Consider the following 13,601-nt stretch of genomic DNA (forward strand, 5'->3'; position numbering starts at 1 on the left):
ATCTTTATTCTATTAATTGAAAGCAAACAGAGCCCTGAAGAGCAACATACAATTATCTTAAACCTTTATATTGAATCATCTGCACCAATCACAATCACCTCTTAGCATTATAAGCACTGCAATCCCAAGCATAGCAACAAATATTAGTGGCTTTCAGCTTCAAATTGCCGGCTCAAGGCATCCCTGATCCTTATGGCCCCGTGCTGTGCCCCTCTAATAGCCCTAGTCTCTGGCTGTTCAAATTCAGCCTCCAGGCACTGAGCCTCAGCAGTCTAGCCCTGAGTGAAGCTTTCACCTTTTCCTTCACAAATATTATGGAGTATACGGCACGCGGCTATAAGCATAGGAATATTGTCATCTGCCACGTTCAGCGTCCCGTAGAGGCCGCGCCAGCGGGCTTTTAAACGGCCAAAAGCACATTAACAGTCATTCTGCACTTGCTCAGCCTGTTGTTAAACTGCTCTTTGCTGCTTTCAAGGTGCCCTGTGTATGGCTTCATAAGCCATCGCATTAAAGGGTAAGTGGGGTTTCCCAGGATCATAATGGGCATTTCAACTTCACCTATGGTGATCTTCTGGTCCGGGAAGAAAGTCCCTCCTTTCAGCTTCCTGAACAGGCCAATGTTCCGAAAGAACGCTTTCCAGACCAGCCTTCATTAATGTCTGTGAAATGCCCATGATGATCCACAAGTGCCTGGAAAACTATAGAGAAATACCCCTTCCAATTAATGTACTCGGTGGCTCGGTGATCTGGTGCCAGAACTGGACTATGTATGCCATCTATCGCCCCTCCGCAGTTAGGGAAGCCCATTTGTGCAGTGCCATCCACAATGTCACGCACATTGCCCAGAGTCACAGTCTTTGAGAGCAGGATGAGATTAATGGCCCTGCACACTTCCGTCAGCATGAGTGCAACGGTTGACTTTCGCACTCCAAACTGGTTAGCGACCGATCGGTAGCAATCTGGAGTAGCCAGCTTCCACAGTGCAATCACCACACGGTTCTCTCATTCTCATGTCCTTGCGCCGCAGGGTTGGGGCGAGCTCGTCACACAGTCCCATGAATGTGGCTTTCCTCATCCGAAAGTTCTGCAGCCACTGCTTGTCATCCCAGACGTGCATGACAATGTGATCCCACTACTCAGTGCTTGTTTCCTAAACCCAAAAGCGGCGTTCCACTGTGGTCAGCATCTCCGTGAATGCCAGAAGCAATCTTGTTTCGTAGCTAGTACACCTGGTGAGATCATTGTTGTACTCCTCTTTCCTTTGTAGTTTAAGGAATAACTCCACTGCTACTCGTGACATGTTGGTCAGAGCGAGCATCATACCGGTCAACAGTGCAGGATCCATTCCTGCAGACCAAAGAGGCAGAGCGCGCAGTACACAAACCATTGAAAGATGGTGCCAAATGCGGAGGGAAGCACAGGGATTGCTGGGATGCCAAGCAATGCATCATGGGGCATTGGAGCAACACCCAGGATGCAGTGCGACCCCCTCTGGCTTCCCACAACTCTTAGCGGCAGAAGAGAAAGAGGTGCTCTGTGGGATAGCTGCCCAGAGTTCACCGCTCCGAATACTGCTGCAAGTGCCGCAAGTGTGAACATGCTATTGCGCAGGCAGCTGACAGTGTGAACATACAACAGAGGTTTCCCTTCAGCGCTCTCTGAGTGGCTCTGTAAATGCTGGCACTGTAACTCATCCATTGTAGACAGACCCTTAGTGATTGGTATTATACTGTTGCACCTCAGCTGGGTGGTTGATTTCAGAGCCTTGCACCCGGTCAGTTTCTGTTGTTGGAGAGGAATTGCTGTCATGGAGTCGGGTCTGGTGTAATTTTATTTACGTGCTGTACATGTTCTTATCTACTCTATATATGTGAGGTCTTACTCTTTAGCCAAGATAGGAATTGCCAGTTTGTTTGGGTCCAGGTCTTTCACCTAGATAAACTAGCAGGAACAGCTGTCTGTCTTTTAGTTGCTAGGCCTCCAGATCTCCATCCATCCTCCCAACTGTCACAGAACCTTCTCCTGGCTAAGGTATCGCTCTCCAGTCAGGAACCAGAAAAACAGCATCAGATTTGCTGCCAGAAGATTCATCTCACTTTCTGCTGCTGACCTGTTAGAGCAGGGGTTCTCAAACTTCATTGCACCGTGACCCCCTTCTGACAACAAAAATTACTACACAACCCCAGGAGAGGGGACTGAAGCCTGAGTCTAGCCGAGCCCCATTGCCCTGGGTGGGGGGGGGCAAAGCCAAAGTCCGAGCCCCACCATCTTGGATGGGTAGGGGGCAAAGCCCAAGAGCTTCAGTCCCAGACAGGGGGCCTGTAACCTGAGCCCCGCTGCCCAGGACTGAAGCCCTCGGGCTTCAGCCTAATCCCCCCATGGTGGAGCTCAGGCTTCAGACCTGGGCCCCAGCAAGTCTAAGCAGGCCCTGGCAACCCCATTAAAATGGGTTCACGACCCACTTAGGGTTTGAGAGCTGCTGTGTTAGAGTAACAAAAATAGTCGGTAACTAAGTGGAACATACATTACACACTTGAACACTGGATGCACTTAGAGTTCCACCGGTTTGAACAATTCTCCTGTTTTCTCAGAGATTGCTGACCTTTAAAACATGGAACACAGAATCAATAGAATCATTCAAAATCTTGGAAATTTTCAAGGGTGCTCAGAGTGTAAAATTTATGTACATGAATGTGTAACAGGCAGCAATCTGACAGAGAGAGGACTTGCAGGAGCCCCTTATTACGTTCTCTAAGGAATGAACGATTCTAGTGGAGTCACCCTCTCTGTAGATACTATGATATCATCCCTGCTAGAGATGATTTGTCCCTGTGACTCATAATAATATTTCTGAAGAACGAATGTTTTTTCTTTGGAATATATAAGATTGCATCTGTTGCCTAGTAGCCTCTCAAAATACAAAAGGGAGAAGAGCCCTGAAGCCTACAACAAGGTCTCTACTGTGAATGTACTTTTCAGGAACAAAATATAAACATTTCCAGCAAAGGATACTTAATTATTTTTTTTCCAAATGCTATTGCCTTTCTCCCTGGTATGAGAAACCCTTTTATTTAAATGGGAAAGCCCATGAACTAATCCTTCAGTCCATTCCCCATCTCTTTGTGAACACATACATGGAAAGCAAGACTGAAATGCTAAGTGCGTTCTGTTCCTAAAATCCAATAGTACTTTGGTAACATAAATATTTAAAATATTCCCCTAATATTCCCCTAATATTGCTCACAAAAATACGTCTACAAATTAACTTTACTGGATAATGCACTAGCAAAAAGAAGAAGGCTTATACACTGTAGAAAGTGTCTGGGTCTGAAATTCATGCTCAGTCTTTAATTAGATGAATATGCTGAAATTGACACAGCCTACCTGGAATGCAGTTCGAAAAACTTTGACAGTGAGTAGAGTCCATATTCTCAAAGCGCTACAACTATTGGATTTGGATTAGGGCCATAGATTAATCACAGTTAACTCATGCGATTAACTCAAAAAATTAATCGTGATTAAAAAAATTAATCATAATTAATTACACTGTTAAACAATAGAATACCAATTGAAATGTATTAAATATTTTTGGATGTTTTTCTACATTTTCAAGTATATTGATTTCAATTACAACACATGATACAAAGTGTACAGTGCTCAATTTATATTATTTTGTATTACAAATATTTGCATTATAAAAATGATAAAAGAAACAGTATTTTTCAATTCTACTCATACAAGTACTGTACTGCAATCTTTTTATCATGAAAGTGCAACTTACAAATGTAGGGGTTTCTTGTTACATAACTGCACTCAAAAACAAAACAAAGTAAAACTTTAGAGCCTACAAGTCCACTCAGTCCTACTTCTTGTTCAGCCAATTGCTAAGAGAAACAAGTTTGTTTACATTTGTGGGAGATAATGCTGCCCACTTCTTAATTACAATTTCACCAGAAAGTGAGAACAGGCGTTTGCATGGCACTGTTGTAGCTGGCGTCACAACATATTTACGTGCCAGATGCGCTAAAGATTCATATGTCCAGTCATGCTTCGGCCACCATTCCAGAGGACGTGCTTCCATGCTGATGGCACTCATTAAAAAAATAATGTGTTAATTAAATTTATGTCTGAACTCCTTGAGGGGAGAATTGTATGTCTTCTGCTCTTTTTTATCTGCATTCAGCCATATCTTTCATGTTGTAGCAGTCCCAAACAATGACCCAGCACATGTTGTTCGTTTTAAGAACACTTTCACTGCAAATTTGACAAAATGCAAAGAAGGTACCAATGTGAGATTTATAAAGATAGCTACAGCACTTGACCCAAGGTTTAAGAGTCTGAAGTGCCTTCCAAAATCTCAGAGGTGTGGAGCTTGATTTCAGAAGTCTTAAAAGAGCAACATTCTGATGCGGGAACTACAGAACCCAAACCACCAAAAAAGAAAATCTACCTTCTGCTGGTGGCATCTGACTCAGATGATGAAAATGAACATGCTTCGGTCCGCACTGCTTTGGATCGTTATCGAGCAGAACCCTTCATCAGCATGGACACATACATGTTCCCTGGAATGGTGGTTGAAGTATGAAGGGACATATGAATCTGTAACACATCTGGCATATAAATATCCTGCAACTCCGGCTACAACAGTGCCATGCAAACACCTATTCTCACTTTCAGGTGACATTGTAAACAAGAAGAGGGCAGCGTTATCTTCTGCAAAGGTAAACAAACTTGTTTGAGCGATTGGCTAAATTAGAAGTAGGACTGATTGGACTTGTACGCTCTAAAGTTTTATATTGTTTTATTTTTGAATGCAGGGTTTTTTTGTACACAACTCTACATTTGTAAGTTCAACTTTCATGATAAAGAGATTGCACTACAGTACTTGTAGTAGGTGAATTGAAAAATACTATTTCCTTTGTTTTTTACAGTGCAAATACTTGTAATCAAAAATAAATATAAAGTGAGCACTGTGCACTTTGTATTCTGTGTTATAATTGAAATCAATATATTTGAAAATGTAGAAAACATCCACCAATATTTAAATAAATAGTATTGTATTATTGTTTAATAGATTATTTTTTTAATAGCTTAATAGGTAAAACATCATTCCATTTGGTTCAACTTTAAATTATCAGTTTAAAATCTATTTTATAACAAACTAACTATCAGTATCTTCACATCTGTGAATCTCTGTTGACAGGAATGAGACAGAAACAGTATCTTTTTTGGCTTGCAGATTTAAAGATATAAGAATTTGGGTTTTCCACATTCTTTTCCCCTTTTTTTCCTAGTTTCAAGTTTCCATCTTTCCCTTTCTCCAGACTCGTCAGTTCCCCTCTTTATCATTTTTCTTTCACTTCTTTGAAAAGACTGTTGTTAGCAAATACATTATTCAATATAACATTAAACTTTTTCCAAATTCTAGAATCATTGCCCTGGATTTTATAATAGAAAGTATTCTGCATGATAAAGTAAGAATTTTCACCAGGAAAAACAAATATTAAAAGCCCACTTGTTAAGGAACATTTATTCTTTAAGAAAATTTAAATATTTTCAACCTGTGATTACAAACTGACTTAGCTTTGGTGATGGTCATTCTCCCTTGATATCACTTAACCATTAGACAAGCCAGCCGCAAAATGATTCCTGGAGTGCATAAGTGTAATTAAACAGTATGTAATGCTTTTAATATTCAAATGCTTCTCCTGTCCGTGGAACTACAGAAGAATCTTCAAAGATATCCTGGAATGGGGGCAATTGGACATGTAAGAAAACACAGTAGGCCTGATTCTTGGAGAAAATGGAAATGGGGATGTCCCTTGTTTTTGTGTCACCCATTCTAGTGCTGGTTGAAGTTCCAAGTGATCAGCCCTAACGTTATACCACTGGTGAAGGAATTCATGTCACTGGGGGATTGGGTGGAGCTCTGCTATTTTCAGAACTCTTTGGGCAGCAGTGAAACTGGCAAGTTTCATTTTTGTCAACTTTGGGAAAGTTGTAAGCAACAGCAGAGGCAGGTGGGCAGTGACGCTATTTACTGGAGTAGGGTACTCAAGAATACAGGCTGGGAAAATTAAGAGTGAAAGAAGCACCCCGGTTGCAGCAGCCAGAAAGCTCAGTGCAGTAGTGTAGATACTGTTGCTCATCACAAGAGCCAGGAGGTTGGTGAGGTGTAAAGTAGCAGAGAACTCTCATGCTGCTAGCAGCCAGGAAGCACACGAACACACACAAAGTTGGGTGAGGGAGACTTCAAATTGGGAGAAGAAAGGAATGACCAAAGATATTTGGGAGGAGGTTGAGAACATGATGCAGGGAAAGAGAGAGAGAGATAAGTCTACATAAAGCAAAGGATGATAGAAAGAAAAGAGGAAGCAGACACTGAAGACAGCTCAGAAAAAGATACACCATGTTCTATTATGGGGGACCGGGTGGGAGGGGGGGAGAAGCAGAAGTGGAGTGAAGACCAGAAAGGAAGGAAGATATAACAAACACAAAGGGGTGAAGTAAAAGGAGTGGTTGAATAGTATTCAACAAATGTATTATTTGATTAATTTTAATGGTATTCATCAAATAATTTTTAATTGGTATTTTTCTCTGGTATCCATGCAGCTCTTTGGCTGGTCAAATACTAATAATCAGGAAAGAAATTACTAAAGTAATGCTGATGAAATTATTAGATTAATACAGATGGAATTAATCAAATGTGGGAGATGAATACATTCATTATTTGATTCAGCACTAGTAGTAAGTTACTTAATATGTGATGTGTTATTTTTTAAATTGCAAATGTGTTACGATTAAATACAGTATGAAATAAACAGCATGCAAGTGATTTATTTCTTTAGTGGTTAATTATCCCTAGTTCAGAGTAAGGAGCAGAACATTGTTGCATTGCTCTAGGAGAAGCCTGAACAGGAGGTTGTGACTCCATGAGCCTCCCTGAGTCACAATCTCCATCCTGGTTCCACAGCTGCTCCACAGAGGAATAATCTGTGCTGGGTATAGAGCAGGTGAAGTACATGTTCTTTAGCATGCAGGCACATCTACCCTTACTAGGATGTTGGGCAGTCTCTGCTTCTCTTGCCCAGCTGTGTGAGGTGATGGTCGGGGGGAGTGTAATGGCTTTAAAGAACCCACTTCTGCTCCTGTACTGCTCCCCAAGGTGCCACAATTTGGTCCTGTAATTGCCAGGGATTTGGCTTTTAGTTGTGTGGTGGCAGCTATTTTTCACTTTGTTTGGTAGGCTTAGTTTTCAGGCTAGTAGGTTTTGCGTAAATTTCAAGACCTTAAGTATGGTACCATTACCAGTTTTATGTTTATGTTTAGGTTTGAATGCTCAGCATAAATGTTCTCTGTTCCTTTCATGTCTGTGACATGAGCTGTGATTCAGTATTAAATGTTTAATTTAATACAAGGCACATTGTCAGGTTAAAAATCATGTTTTAAAAATATTCCTTACCCATGCTACCAATTAGGACAATTAAAAACAATCTAATTTATTTTTCACCTTTTGGTGCTCATTGCTTACCTTATACATTTATTATAGCGTCAACAATGAAAATAAACAAGCCAGCTTTACTTTTGTTTCCAGTCATTTTCATTGTCTGGCTCTTAAGCACTACCACAGTATTGTCAACTCTGCAGGAAAAGGTTTCAATCCAAGCAAAATTTCACCTTCATTAAAAAACAGACAAAACCAGTGAAAATATTTCTTTTAACATTAGGTTTTATAATTTTTTATATATGCAATGTGAACTTTTTAGAGATGGTTACTATAACAAATTAGGTTTTTGAATAAAAATGAGAAGTAGTAGCCTTCAGTTATGATCTGGGAGGCTGTAAAATAAATATTTTAAGAGACTAAAAAGTGCAAAATTTAGCAGGGAACCGTGGGTTTCTTCTAACAGCTATAAGGTTTTATTATGTGCAGTACACAAAGTATTTTCTTTGCAAAATAGTGTCTTAATTGCTTTGAGCTGCAAATTCCATTAGACTTACTACTTTCACAATATAACTGATTTGTATCATACTATATTTTATTTCTCTCAATTAATCGTTGTTTCTCATTATTTTCATGAATTGTGGAGAAGAGACAATTTCACTTTTTGGCTAGAATTCAGATATCCTAAAAATGAAAGTGCAAAAGTAGTCCATTTTATTCTTAATCCCTAACCAAAAATATCAACTCTGCAAACCATTTCATCTTCCGAGACTAGACCAAATAATTTCTGTTTGATTCTGTATTTCATGGGCTCTTGTGTCCAGTAGCAACAACATATTCAGTTCTGAATTCCCTGCCCTCCCTTACTTTAATATGTTATACAGTGCTACAATTCTTAGTATGATTTAAATAGTGATACAGTAACAAGAATGAGGTAAAACCACATATGATTGAAAATTACATGAAAAAATTTAAGTCTTTAACAATGAAAGCAAATGCATATTCTATTACAGACTTTGACTGTCTTTTTAATGAATTTTCATTTTTGTTAAACAGAGAGCATCAGGACAACAACAAGAGATTAACAACTTGGTACAGAGAAAAATTGCTGTAGATGAGGAAAATGCTCTCTTGAAGAATGAATTCAGTAATTTGCAGCAGAAATTTAAAGATAAAAGTCAAGAACTTAAGGTATATTGACTTGTACATAGTTGTATAGGACCATAGCTTTGAAGTACTTCTTTAAGCAATGTCAGTCTTTGTGGCACAGAAAGTGACAAGCTTGGAGGAAAAATTGCCTTAGGCCTTGCTAGACCTTACAGTTTTCTCACACACCAACTCTGAGAAAGATGCTTTAAAGCTACAAATCCAAGCTTTATAACTTTCAGATAAATAGTTAATGATGGAAATGGAGCAAAGAAAGTAGGAGTGTGAAGATGTGGCTTCTTGTAATTAGATTCTGATGGGACTGGCATTATTAATTGATAAAGCCGAGGTCTGGGAGGATATGTCTGTGTGGGTCTCAAAAATAGCTGGGGACAGCATCAAAGGCAGCTTGATCAATTAATGGGCTCTTTGCAAATGTGTACTCATCAAAGCTGTCATCCAGCTAAAAAATATGACCCTTCCACCTGCATGAAGGAGGCCAATAAAAGTACACAGGTGACCTTGGCCATCAAATATAGAAGAAGCTGCTGTGAGGGTAAAACTGCACAGTTTATATTTGCTGATTAGTTCTCACTTTTTTTTGTTTATCGGCCCTTGTGGTACTGTTCTACAGGACACTAAGGAGTGTGCACAGAAGAAAGAAGAGCAAAACAGACTGGTTATAAAAAATCTGGAGGAGGAAAATGAGGGATTAAATACACGCTGCACTGACCTGCTAAATGACCTGGAGAAACTGAGGAAGCAGGAGGCACAATGGAGAATAGAAAAATCTGGTGTTGATGCCAAAATAAAGGTATGAGATGGAATGGACTGTTGGATATTATTTCAGAACTAACTTCTCCCAGGCACTTGCACTACATGTTATTTTCTTTAAATAACAAGTTATATATTCAAATCTACCAGTGGGGACTGACATTCATTTACATTCCTTCACTTAAGACCCACAGCTTTTTAAAAATTGATGTTGCCAAGCAGGAAACTGACTTCAAATAATCATCCTAAAATGTAATCATTAAAAGATAAGATATTGGAGTCTGAGATAAAAGGTAATTCTTTAAAAACAGCTTTTAAAATCTTCTCATTTAAGATTTTTTTTCTCAATTACAATTTAATATAATTTGATTGTAGTGCACTTGATATTTGCTATTTTGTAAGATGGTTTTGCGAACTTTTCAACTATAGTTTTGAATACATTGCATCTTAGCCTTCAGAGGGCTCCACTCTTCGTGAAAGGTTTTTTCACTGCATATCATATTTAAAAAGTTATATTCACTGTTTGATAAATGTGTTGTTGCTTTTTCGTTTCATTTGGATGCTTCCTACAGAATGTCACACTGTGCTGAAATGTGTAATACTTCCAGTTTTTAATTCCTTACCAGTCTTTCTCATGAAAACTGGCATGTCTTTTTAAAATATTTCTAAGTAATAAGTCACAAACGCTAGTATCAAACCGTTTGTTAGTGTTTGTATGTGTATTTATATAAAGTTTATGTATTTTTGTATTATTCAGTCTAAGGTGCATTGAATACATGTATTCTTTTTTTATATAAAATGCATCATCTCTTGATATACTGTATGTCATAAACAGCACAACTTTGGCTTGCGCAGAAATGTTTAATATTTTTCATGGCAATTTAGTGGTAGTGCAGCGTACAACGATGTAGGGCCCTTTGATCCCAGGGTGAGAGAAACATGGAATGCTGCAGAGGCAGTCCACTGAACCCTGTGCTCTTTACTGACGCCCATGGCTGTTTTAGGCATGGTACTAAAAAGCTTTAAGAGCATTTCATCCCTCATAAAACAGAAGATTAGTTACTGAAATCCAAGGCCTATGGTTGTCTGGAAGGTTTGTATCCATTCCCAGGACTCTATGAAGGGCTTGGAGTTCCTCAAAGGGGAAACTTCACTAATAACAGTATGTATTAGAATGATTTAATTAATTTTCAGGCTGTCAGTTATGTTGTTGCAGCATCTCTAATAAATTGTTGCAAATAATTTAACTCCCCATAATTTCCCATTACACCAATGAAAAGAGTAAAGTCAAAATTCTTTGAGTTGATTTTATGGCAGCTAAAGTATACCATAAAGAGAAGGAGGTTTGTTATAATGGTGTGAGCACAGGAGTAGGGGCAATCAACTCCAGCTTGAGCACTGACTCTCTCTGTAATGTTGGTCAAGTCACTTGACCGCTCTACTTCAATTTGCCTCATCTGTAGGGTGAGTATAATAATTCTTATCTCACAAGACTATTGTGAGGATTATTAATTGATGTTTCTAAAGGGCTTTTAAGAGGAAAAATGTTGTATATGCACCAAGTAATGATAATGTGCTTTACTTCAGAAAAAACAGATACATTTAAACTTTATTATGTACACATGGATTTAAGAAACTTTGTTTTGCTAAAACAGTTACCTTATTCATGATTATATTACTTATGCATAAATTAGCTATAAATATTTGCTTTACGTTTTAATGGGTTCCAGTTTGAATTAATTTCTTCCTCTGTTCTGTTCATTCTCCCATTTCCATTACTAGACATTTTCAAGAATATGTATTGGATGCCAGATTTGTTTTTAACAGGGCCCTATTAAACAGGATGAGAAATAATACCCTTACCCCAAAGGACAAATATGAGATTATCAACTTGTACTGTCTTGGTCTGAAAATGATCAGTTCTCCCAGTGTAACATGTTTCTTAAATGCTTTTAATAACAGTGTTTTTAAAATGGCAAAATAAGTAACAGGATTTTTTTATTGTCAGTGTGTTGATTTTAAGTGATTGTAAAAATGGCAAAGTAGGGGTCCATATTCATTGTCTCTGAATGATTTCCATATAAAATTGGCTGTGTTTAGAAGTGAAATGTTATTTTTCTTAAACGCCGGCTAAGCTACTGAATCTGGTATCTGGGAGTCAAGCTGGGATCTCTTTGGCTTGTGAATTAGCACTGGTAAAAAAGATCATTGTTGTTAATTTTGTGAACAAGGGATCCAGAAACAGTCCACCTCACTCTCCATAGTCCTCCTGAATCCAATTGTACAGCACCCAGAGGGAGAATAAGATTAAAACTAATAAATGTAAAACATCCTAAAACTTTACTTTTAAAATCTCTTCTGTAGATATTAAATATTTTAGTTCTAAATGTCCTAGGCCCTTTGAAGGTTAGAAGTGACTACTATTTCTCCACTTAGTTAGGTGGGTTTCTCCCCTTTCAATGGGATAAAGCACCGGTTTCTAGCCCCGGAGGGCTTGAGATATCAGGCTTCAAGCAGTGACATTTGTATGTATACAAAAGCTGTCAGTGTTGTCCAGCTATACCAAAAGAAGGACAGGAGACACTTGATATGGTTTTAATCAAGCTGCAATTGTATTATTAGATGTCTGGGACTACCCGGCAGATAAAAGTGTATAGTGCAGATAACCCCATGTTCATTCAATAACCACCCTGAGGGGCTTCCACCAGCTCCCTTCTTTTTCCATCGAGGTCCCCCAGCCAACCTATTGCTGGGACCTTACCATCCCCACATCCACCCCAAACAAGGATTAAGGTGGGCTATACGAAAGGGGGTTGGCTCTCTGCCGTACCAGTCATAGGAGCCCCGAACTCCCGCAGTCCGCTCCTGTAACCATCACCTCCTGTTTAAGTCCTTTATCAAACTTTTTTTCCGCACACTGTATACCTTACCTATTGAATGCCTGCACTGGACATCCGCTCCACTTTTACATAATGAGTTGCAACATATAGTTAATTCCCTTCACTCCTCACCAAAATGGGGCCCTGCTTCCCCTTCCTGCTGTGGGGAAGGTAAATAAAAAAAACAACCCACTTCACCTACACCAATCTGGTGGTGAGGGGAAAATTTCTTCCCAACCTGCCTAAAAAGAAGCGGCTGCCCACAGCAGGTCCTGACAGAACCTGGTATTTTGCCACCTCAAGGGGAGGGAGGGTGGGTGCTGCTTCGCCTGCACTAGTGAAAAGGGGCTTCTCCCTCCTGGGCTTTTCCCTTTTCAACTCCTCAGCCCTTCCAGTCTCAGAGGATAAGTCAGTGTTGTCATGCTGACCCACTCCCCCTTTTGCAGCGCCTTCTGAGCCTCTTTCCCCCCAACCCGAAAAGTAATGTGGTGAAAAGTGAGTGATAAATACAAGGTGAATTGATTTAAATCAAAGCAATTTTAATCACTGATTTTAATCATGATTTAAGTCAGCAAGCTGAAAACTTTGATTTTAAATAATCGATTTTAATCTTGTTTTGTATTTGTACTTCAGTTATTTTCTAATTGTTTGGTAACCATTAAAATATGTTGATTTACAACTAAATATTGCCTTTACACTAAATGGTGCTTCCTTTTTGCTAACCAGGAGGATATACAAACTATAAACATTTATTTAAGCTACTTGTATAGATTAACTTGCATTTATTCTGATTCTTAATTTTTAAATTTTTTTTAGAAAATGTTGCATGATGCATATCTTAGTTACTAGATGATTAATTTTTTATTGACGATTTGTGTCAAGCTGTATTTGGATGGAAATTCAAATTCAATTAAAAATGTGCAAAAACAGCATTCAATTTTTTTAATTATATATAAATGTAAGGAATAAAAAGATTTTCAAAGCATGTTTTGCAACTCCCAACTGGTTTCTTAAATTTGAATGAACTAACCATTGAACTGAAGTAGTTGAATAAACTGAAGTGAACAAAATATTCTCTGCACCTGCAGAAGAGGCTACTGCTGTCAAAAGCTGTTTGGCATTCAATGAAATCTGGTTCTAAGCGATTAGCCAATGACTTCCACTAGTTCAGTGGTTTGACTTTCTTTAAAATTTGGTATAACATATGTACTACTTAAAGTTTTGTATTTAATTTTGTATTTAATGTAAATAATTTTAATATATTATTATAAGTTTAGACCTTAACATAGGTTGTCAATTTCAAATTTGATTTTAAATCAGTTTATTCTTTAAAAGTACAAATCTGTATTTAATTT

General features: G+C 38.5%; 1 protein-coding gene across 6 annotated transcripts in view; it reads left to right on the forward strand.

Annotated features, from left to right (window-relative positions):
* CNTLN (centlein) overlaps positions 1-13,601 on the forward strand; it is a 294,546-nt gene that overhangs the window by 84,592 nt on the left and 196,353 nt on the right. For all 6 annotated transcript variants that reach the window (XM_037902022.2, XM_037902023.2, XM_037902027.2 and 3 more), the window contains exons 4-5: positions 8,504-8,638; positions 9,228-9,407. In XM_037902022.2, coding sequence (XP_037757950.1) covers positions 8,504-8,638; positions 9,228-9,407 — 315 coding nt within the window. The remainder of the gene's footprint in view (positions 1-8,503; positions 8,639-9,227; positions 9,408-13,601) is intronic.

This window comes from Chelonia mydas, chromosome 5, assembly GCF_015237465.2.
Source record: "Chelonia mydas isolate rCheMyd1 chromosome 5, rCheMyd1.pri.v2, whole genome shotgun sequence".
Lineage (NCBI taxonomy): Eukaryota > Metazoa > Chordata > Testudines > Cheloniidae > Chelonia > Chelonia mydas.